This window comes from Echinops telfairi, unplaced genomic scaffold, assembly GCF_000313985.2.
Source record: "Echinops telfairi isolate 266 unplaced genomic scaffold, ASM31398v2 ScPeMD7_8;HRSCAF=38, whole genome shotgun sequence".
Lineage (NCBI taxonomy): Eukaryota > Metazoa > Chordata > Mammalia > Afrosoricida > Tenrecidae > Echinops > Echinops telfairi.
Genome location: NW_022103905.1, coordinates 12,896,546 through 12,906,275, shown reverse-complemented (window position 1 = coordinate 12,906,275; position 9,730 = coordinate 12,896,546). Strand labels below are relative to the sequence as shown.

Genomic DNA, 9,730 nt, shown 5'->3' with positions numbered 1-9,730 from the left:
TCGCCTCTGTGGGTTTGTGTGGCTGGAACACTTTACAGAAGCAGAGAGGCTCCTTTTCCTCCCTCCGAGCTACTGGTGGAGTCAAACTGCTGATCTTGAAGTTGGCGACACAAGGTGTCGTCCACGATGCTACGAGGGCTCCTGGCTTTAAAAGAGACAGTCCCCAAACTGAATGGAAGTGCAAATAACCATTAACAGACAAGCAAAAAACAGATTCTGAGCATTTGATTCTTAAAGATTCCTTGGTTTTATGTTGACAGGGAACACCTGACCTTCTAAAAGGGACTTTCTCTAGAAGAGTGTGCGTGGCTTATCCTAGACATATTCATGATGGTCCCAAGGAGGGGCTTTGGAAAGGCACCCTGGTGAGCAGACATTCAGCGGTTTGCTCTCCTGCTTTGAGTCTAACCAGGCACAGGACGCGGACTGCACAGAGACCAGGGTGTTCAGTCATGAACAGTGCTGGCTTCAGAGACTGTTTCTGTGGCCTTAGCCGTAACATCACCCCTCATTGTCATAATATTCGTCAGCATGGCCGGCTTGGATTCCATACAGACAATGAATCTTTCCACCTACAGGGTTGTAAGAGCTCCTCCTGTGTCCAGAGAGGCTGATCCTGCAAAGAGCGAGCAGCTACCCGGGCACAGTGGCGGGGCTGGAGTGGCCGCAAGCTGCAGCAGCATGCAGCCATGCCTGCAAGCAGCATTGGAGGCAAGCGATACTGGCAATAGAAGCCAACCACTGACACATGGCATTAAAAATGATGTTTAGCAAGTGCACAAGCAGTGATTTGCTAATTAGGTCATGGTAGCAAGACATATGCATCTTAGCCCAGTTGAGGGACAAAATAGTAAGATAGGCCTAAAAGAAGAGCGCGCTCTAGGTCCGAAAGTAGCCTTTAGCAATCCCAGGCAAGGCTTTCTACCAGTTCCACTGTGAGGAAGAAACTGGGGATTGGCATTTCAACCCAAACCCGTTGCCTTGAAATGATCGTGATGAAAAGACTTCTGCCCCCCGAGGGTTTCCAAGGCTGCCATCTCCATGGAAACAGATGTCCGCATCACTCTCCTTCAGAGGCTGGTGGGTTCAAATGGCCAATCTTTTGGTTAGCGGTCAAGCACGCGATTAGGGAGCCATCAGTGGCTCCTTAGACTTGACCCCGGGGTATAGTCTATAACCTTCAAAGGCCATTGAACATGTTTGTAGTAAATGCTGCCTAGCCTTCTCGTACCAAAGGGTTGATTCTGCCATCCTCCATATCTTTTCTTCTTCTTCTTCTTCTTTATAAAACCCTCTATTTATGGACTCCAGTTAGCTACGGTTTTATCAGTAGATAATGGAAGAGTATTGACTAGTCTTTGAAATTCTGGTGGCTGTAGAAGTGCAGCAGCCGGTAACTCTAACATAGTTCAGCATTCAGGATGCCGGTTTCTGCCAGGGAGGGGGCATGCTACTCTCACATCTGGGTTACCTGGTTTGGGGTCTTGCTTCCTCTAACAATCCCTATACCAATGCTGACCGGACCTATATAAAAATTGCCTTCAGCAACCAAATGTAAGGGTCTAAAATAGAGGAGAAGAAACTGCTTGTAAAGAGAAGCAGAGGATGTAGAAGAACCAAAGGGAGAGATGGACAGGGAAGGGGAACATTTAAATGAAAGAAAATAACAAGGATCAGATCAATGTTATCCCTCTAGCAAATTACTCTGTTAAGAACTAGGCATTCATGTCTGTTCTGTGTGAGGGGGTGGGGTAGCAAATAGAAAGCTGTCAAGGGAAAAAGAGAGAAGGCACCACGTACAAAATGTCTGCTTATTTCCTCCCTTGAGAAGAAGGCTGTGCATGAGCCACATACCTGAAACCAGTCTCTAATGCGAGGCCAGTACAGTGTAAAAGCACAAGCCCATTTTCCTTTTGCTATGTGTGTTGATTATTCAGGCTCAGCTCACAGAACAGCTTCCTGTACCTCCAGGTCTGATTGATCTCATTGGTATGCCTTTTTTTATTTGTCTGGTTAATATTCTGCCTCGCAGAATCTTTCAGACCTTAGAGTTTAACCACAGAGTAACAATGAGATGGTAGTGAGCCAGAGGAGAAGATTCTGGAAATAGGCAGCTTTAAATTGACCTTCATATGTAGATGATTGGTAGTCTTTAAAATTCACTGACTGGTGATACAGGATTTCCCATAAGGAATCAGTAATGTCTTCAACACTTTCCCAAACAGTAAATAGTCTTAAGGTCTGAATATAAAACATCACTGACGTCAGAGGGGGATCGCACCGTTATGATCCCCGATTGCCTGGGCTCACCTAACTAAGCTGATGAATCCTCAAAACAAAGAAAAATGAGATTGCTGCTCTCAAGCCTCACCCAGAGCACAGACACACTTTGGGGAACGGAGCCTTGTTTTGCACAAATTAAACTGAGACTGCAGTCGAAGCACATCTCATAAAAGTTCATTTTCTTATGTCTTGCACCATCACACGTTTTTACCACTTCTCATTTGTAGGATGCTAAATAGTGAAAGTCCTAGGTTTGGGGGAAATGAAATAGGTGCCGAGAGGAAAGGTATAAATGTCTCTTTGGGATTCAAAGCAAGATCAAACATGAAGAAGTTAAAAATTGTAAAAGAAACATTTGCTGCCTTACACTTTTTTAGATAAAAGGGACATTTTGCTTTGAAATCCAACCTAGCTTTACATATGTTGCAAACATTCAGTGCAGTAAGCAACCATGTATGTAAATCTCAAACAGAAATAACCCCACCTCCCCATTCTTTACCTAGCCATTTTTGAGGGGCATTGTTTTTATAGGTGGGAGAAAGTAGGCAGGTGTCTGTCCAGAGAACCTCTGTTCTATGATCCCCCCTCTGTGTGTCACCCCAGTCCTCAATCCTGGGGGGCTCACTTGTGGCAGGCAGCAGAAGGCAGATGCACAACTCATTTTTAGCTGTCTGCCGAGCCAAGCAAGCAAATGAGAGTAAGTAGGAAGTTCAATGGTCTTTAGGTTGAAGGGCTGCAAAAGTAGTAAAAACAGCCGGAAAAGGATAAAATGCTTACTATCACAAACCTCATAAAAGAATCGTTCTCCTTCCTGCTTCTGCTCGTGGAATTGCAAGTCAAAGATGCAGGACAGAGACACGATACATTACAGACACAGCACACAACACATTGTTGACCAGAGATTTTCAGATGTGAACAATACAACCATGAGTTCATCAAAGACACTAGCACCGCAAAGCATCCTTCAGAACACGCATCAATATCAAGCGGACACTGCTCAATACAGTAAAAGACACATCTATGATTGGTAGGGTATTGCAGATCATTAGCAAATGTGTTTAATTGGGTATATGTAAATATATCTATATATCTATAAAGATATCTAGAGAGATGTATGTTTAAAAGGTCTTCAGACCGCTTCTTCTCCCATTCACACTTCTTTTTTTTGTATTTACTGTTCTGATGAGGACAATATCATATTAGTTGTCCATGGGATTTCAGGTTATTAACATTGTTCATGTTTGAGTTGTTGTCACGTTCAGAGTTAATCGTGGAAGAGCTAAAGACACTGTCTATATGCTGCTAATGATCTCTAAGTAGGTGTTCAGCAAATGCAAGGGCAAACACATACCCACCTCTTTCCCTCCCATGGATTCAAACATTTTTTCCAGTTGGACTCGCAATTGTTGAATGTTATTCATCAGGATACAAGGCTTTAAATAAAGCAAAGAAGAAAAGAGAAGTGTGAGAAGCTTACACACTAACTACTGATTGCATTTCCTTAAACGTGTTTTTAAACAGCTCTTACTGAAGTACTGGGGAGTTTGGCAAATATAATCACTCTGCTATTTAATCTATGATTTTTAACAGCTAAGCACAGAAAAGAATAATATAACGGCTTGATGGTCACACACAAAAATGTATACATTAATTTTTTTATGTCTCATAGTTCCAACCCGAAACAACCCAGGTGTCCTTCAATGCGTGAGCAGTTAAGCAAAAAGTATTACATTCATACTATGGAATACATAGTCGTAGAAATAATAGATTTTGATACAAATGATTTTACTGATGATAGAGCAGAAGCAATCCCTGAACATTACATACTAGAATAGTCCAAGTATGTAACATTTTGACGCGACAAAATTATAAAGGTGGAGAAAGGGTTAGTGGTTGTCAGGAACTAAGGAGCTGGTACAGAAGGGAGGAAAGGCTGTGTGGAAATGAAGGGGCTGATGGGAAGGATCGCTGTGGTGCTAGCGATCTGTATTTTAACTGTCCCAGTGTGAATATTAGGAACGCTGGTGGGGGGTGGGTTACCAGCAGTTCAGAAATGCACTGGCCACTCAGCAATAATGAAGAATTTAAACTAATTTGTTTTCCCGATAAGGGTCTTTTGGAAGAAAATTTGGTGAATTTCTAAGAGTGAAAGACCATAGTGCTCTGGTCAAAGAATTTCTAAGAATTCAGTGCCACATATTATAACTTAGTAGCAAGTGTCCTATCATTTTCCATTTGAGCATGTTATTGTCATTATATCAAAAAGTATATATGGTGATCAAGTGGGATTCATAGCAGGTGCCCAAGTTGAATAAGTAGGGCATCCTTTTGCCTGGTTTCTGATTGCACAAGGAATGCTTTCAGTTGTTCCCAGCTGAGTGAGATGCTGCCCTTTGGTATTTCCTATGTGATCTTTCTTATGTGGAGAAATTTCCCTTCTATTCCTATTTTCTTGAGCATTTACCAGGAACAGGTGTTGGATATTGCCAAATGACTTTTCTGTGTCGATTGATGCAATCATGTGGTTCTTATCTCTTGTTTGGCATATCTGGTGGATTTCATTGATTTTTGTGATGCTGAGCCATCCTCGTGAGGAAATTTTAAGATTATGAATTTAATTTTCTTAAGTGTTACATTAAATTCAAAATTCAAAAGCATATACATGCTTTAAGATCAGGTAAGGTATTTGTGGTTGTTACAGAAGCTGGTGTTAATTTGAGACATAAAAGGATTAAGAGTGAAGGGGGGGTGGAGTCTAGTCTGTCCATTGAATCATAGCCAATGAGGCTTGTGTGTGGGCATGGCCTTCTCCTAAGAATTCTTGGAAATCTGGTATTTTCCTCCTTGGAGACGGGAGACTGTCTCTCTCTCTCCACCCTTGGAGATTCTCTACTGACAAGGCTCACTTCCTGGGAGGCACTGCAGCTGACAAGACACATGGAACTGCACTAGTGCCCTGAGCTGGAGAAGCCACATGGACCTGCCCTGATGCAACTAGACTTCTGAAGTAGGAGAAGCCACAGAGAGACCCCTGCCAGTGCTGAGATGCTTACAACACGACTGGACCCAATGACTTTCTACCCACTGGCCTGTGATCGTCCTGCATTCGGTGTCATTGCATGTGTTTTGTGAGTCTGAAGAGGGCTTTATAGATTGGTATCAGACTTCTGAACTTGATCTGGACTAGGCTGGGATGTTTTCTCAATATTCAACAGCTCTTGCATATAAAGCTCTTTCTTATACACATGTGAGTCTCCCTGGATTTGTTTCTCTGTCCAGTGGTTCTCAACATTCCTAATGCCACGACCCTTTAATATATTTCCTCATGTTGTGGTGGCCCTCACCATAAAATTATTTCCATAACTGTCATGTTGCTACTGTTATGAATCATGATGTAAATATCTGATAGGCAGGATGTATTTTCGTTGTTACAAATTGAACGTAATTAAATATAATTAAAGCATAGTGACCCCCCCAACCATAACATTATTTTTGTTGCTATTTCATAACCGTAATTTTGCTACTGTAATGAATTTGGGCAACCTCTGGGAAAGGGTCGTTCAACCCCCAAAGGGGTAGCGGTGCACAGATTGAGAACCACTGCTGTAAATGAAAGTAATGGAAGAAGGAAAAGATTCATTGCATTGGGTAAATCTGCTGCATAGATTCTCTTAAAAGAGTGTTGAAAAGCAAGGATATTAATTTTAGGACTAAGGTGCGCCTGACCCAAGCAATGGTACCTATGCATGTGAAAGTTGGACACTCAATAAGGGAGACTGAAGGAGATTTGATGCATTTAAATTGTGGCACTGGCAAAGAATCTTGAAAGTACCATGGGCTGTAAAGGGACAAGTCCATCTGTCTTGGAAGAAGTATGACCAGAGTGCTCCGTAGAGGTGAAGATGGCAAGACTTTGTCTTACATACTTGGGGGACATGTTGCCAGGAGAGACTCGTCCCTGGAGAAGGACATCCTGTTTGGTAAAGTAGACGGCAGCGAAAAAGAGGAAGACCCTTGATGCAGTGGTCTGACACCGTGACTGTAAGGATGAACTCAACCTTAGGCACAATGGTGAGAATGACGCAGGACTGGAGAGTGTTTCAGTCTGCTGTGCTCAGGGTTACTATAGGTTGAAATCTACTCTCTGGCATCTAACACCGTGTTATATGGCTTATCAAATTATTTTATAGTAGATTAGTTGTGGTTGATTCTCTTTTGGAAGCAACTGGTCTGTTTCTCCTAAATTGTCAAAATTATTTATAATTATTTGTAACGTTCTTTTTATCCCCACAGTATCTGTAAGATTTCCAGTGATATTCTGTGCTCTTTACAGAGTCAGCGTGGCCCATATACTTCTACTGTTCAAAGAGGGTGATATATGTTGTTGTTTTTAGTGAAATTAACTCAAAATATTAATTTTCAAATGTAGTCTGAAAGGGCGGGTAGAAGTGACTTTCCTTCAAGTTGTACATGTCACTACAGAATCAAAATGATGCCATGAGTCAGAAATAGTAATGAAAAATTCAGAGCACTATGTAGGATTTGTCCTTGTGTGCCATCAAGTCTAATCTGACTCAGAGTAATCCCAAGTGACAAAGCAGAACGGCCTCACAGTATTATCTCGGATGTAATTTAATGGGAGCAGTTTGTCAGATCTTTTTACCTTTGGAGCTACCTAGATCTGTTTGAACTGCCCATTTTTCAGTCAGCAGCAGAGCCTTTAACCAAGGTGCTACCAGCGCTCCTTCACATGTAAGATAGTAGTGTTCTGAAGAATTCAAGTTAGCCCGAGTCTGGGGATTAAAACGACACCCAATACTCACTTTTTGACATCGTTAGTTTCTGAAGACCAAATTGTTATATGAAAATAAGCGTTTTATGGAAGTGGAAGATAATTATATCAGATCACCATATGGAAGATAACTACAACATTACATGGTGCCAAAAAATATCATGACATAACTGCCAAATTTCTTCAATAAACAAATGCTACAGAGAATCTCAACACACTGGGGCGAAACACGCAGAGAGTGCACCAGAGCAGCAAGTGGAGGCAATGCAATGAAGTCCCCAGGGAATCCCAAAAACAGACTTTGAGGGAAGGGCTTGGCACCTCATCAGACTATTGGAAAAAATTCATAAAGGTCAACAGACAGACCTGGAACTATTCATAGGCTTTTCTTTTCTTCATGTCTCTCTATATAAGATAGGCAGGATAAATAATTCTGAGGAGAAAAAAACAGGACAGATGCTTTGGGGGCTGGGGGCATGAGAGAGGGGGAGGTTGGGAAAAGGAAGGGGGGAATCCAACAAACCCAGGGACAAGGGGAAAACAAATGATCTAAAATCGATGGTGAGGAGGGCATAGAGTGCCTAGTGGGGCTTGAGCAAGTGCAATGTAACTGAGAGGAATTACTGAAAATTGAATGAAGGCTGAACATGATAGTGGGACAAGAAGAAAGTAAAATGAAAGAGAGGAAAAACTAGGAGGCAAAGGACATTTATAGAGATATAAAAAGAGGCATGTACATATGTAAATATATTTACATATAAGGATAGGGGCATAGATCTATGTACATATATTTTAGATTAAAAATTAAGGTAGCAGACAGACGTTGGGCCTCGATTCAAGATCTCCCTCAATGCAAGAACACTTTCTTCTAATAACCTGGCATTCTGTGATGCTCACTTCCTAAGATGTTCACTGAAGACAAAATGTATGCATATGCAAATGTGATGAAGAAAGCGGATGGTGCCCAGCTATCAAAAGATATAGCATCTAGGGTCTTAAAGGCTTGAAGATAAACAAGCGGCCATTTAGCTGGGAAGCAACAAAGCCCACATGGAAGAAGCACATCAGCCCGTGTGATCATGAGGTATCGAAGGGATCAGGTATCAGGCATCAGAAGACCTAAAATAAACAATCATATCAATGCGAATGGTGGGGGGATACAGGGTACAGATGCAGAGTGGAGACCCAAAGCCCATCTGTAGACAATTGGACATCCCCTCACAGAAGGGTCACAAGGAAGGGACAAGCCTACCAGGGTACAATATAGCACCAATGAAACATACAATATTACTCTAGTTCTTTAAAGCTTCCCCCACCCCCACTATTATGACCCCAATTCTACCTTTCAAATCTGGCTAGACCAGAGCATGTACACGGGTACAGATAAGAGCTCTTGACACACAGAATCCAGAACAGATAAACCCTTCAAGAACAAGAATGGGAGGAGGGATACCATGAGGGCAGGGGGAAGATGGGGGAAGAAAGGGGGAACTGATCACAATGATGGACATATCACTGTGCACCCCCAGGGGAACGAACAACAGAAACATTGGTGAAGGAAGACAGCTGTCTGTGTAAGATATGACAATAGAAATAATTTATAAATGACAAGGGTTCATGAGGGACGGAGGGTGGGGAAGGGAGATATAAAATGAGGAGCTGATACCAAGGGTTCAAGCAGAAAGCAAATGTTTTGAAAAGGATGATGGCAACATATGTACAAATGTGCTTAACACAATGGATGTATGGATTGCTATAAGAGCTGTAAGAGCCCCTAATGATATGATCTATTAACATTAAAATAATTTTTAAGGGAATCTCAATTTAGCCATGACATGTAACTTTAACCATATACTGTCAGCATTCATTACAAGGCTATGTTATTATAATGTACAAAATAGATTTTTAAAAGTATTGTCAAAAATGCAAAATACCAATGATGAGATAGTTGATAAGTGATGAGTTGGTATTATTTGCCTGAATTAAAAGTGGTGAAGAGAAGGTATGGAATATATATATATATAAATATAAATCATTTTATTGGGGGCTCCTACAACTCTTATCACAATCCATATACACATACATTGTGTCAAGCACATTTGTACATGTGTTGGCATCATTCTCAAAACATTTGCTTCCTACTTGAGCCCTTGGTATCAGCTCTTCATTTTTACCCTCCCTCCTTCACAAACCCTTGCTAATTTATAAATTACTATTACTTTTTCATGCCTTACACTGTCTGATGTCTCCCTTCACCCACTTTTCTGTTGTCTGTCCCCCAGGGAGGGGGTTATATGTAGATCCTTGTGATGGGTTCCCCCTTTCTACCCCACCTTCCCTCCACCCTCCCGGTATCAGCTTTCTTCACCACATATGCATATGTACCCGCCCCGTCTTCAGTGATCATGTCAGAAAGGTGAGCATCATGGAATGCCAGTTTAATAGATCAAATTTTTCTTGCTTTGAGGGGGTAATTGAGTACAGGCCCAATGTCCATCTGCTAACTTAATACTAAACTTACAAATATATGCACATAGATCTATTTCCCCATCTTCACATATAAATATATTTATGTATGTACATATCTGTATTTAGACCTTTATAAATGCCCTTTGCCTCCTAGTTCTTTCCTCTATTTCCTTTTACTTTCCTCTT

At 41.5% G+C, this 9,730-nt stretch overlaps 1 protein-coding gene across 1 annotated transcript in view; it reads right to left on the bottom strand.

Annotated features, from left to right (window-relative positions):
• Positions 1-9,730, bottom strand: part of UNC13C (unc-13 homolog C) — a 586,641-nt gene that overhangs the window by 114,056 nt on the left and 462,855 nt on the right. The window contains exon 24 of the mRNA XM_045286469.1: positions 3,639-3,716. Coding sequence (XP_045142404.1) covers positions 3,639-3,716 — 78 coding nt within the window. The remainder of the gene's footprint in view (positions 1-3,638; positions 3,717-9,730) is intronic.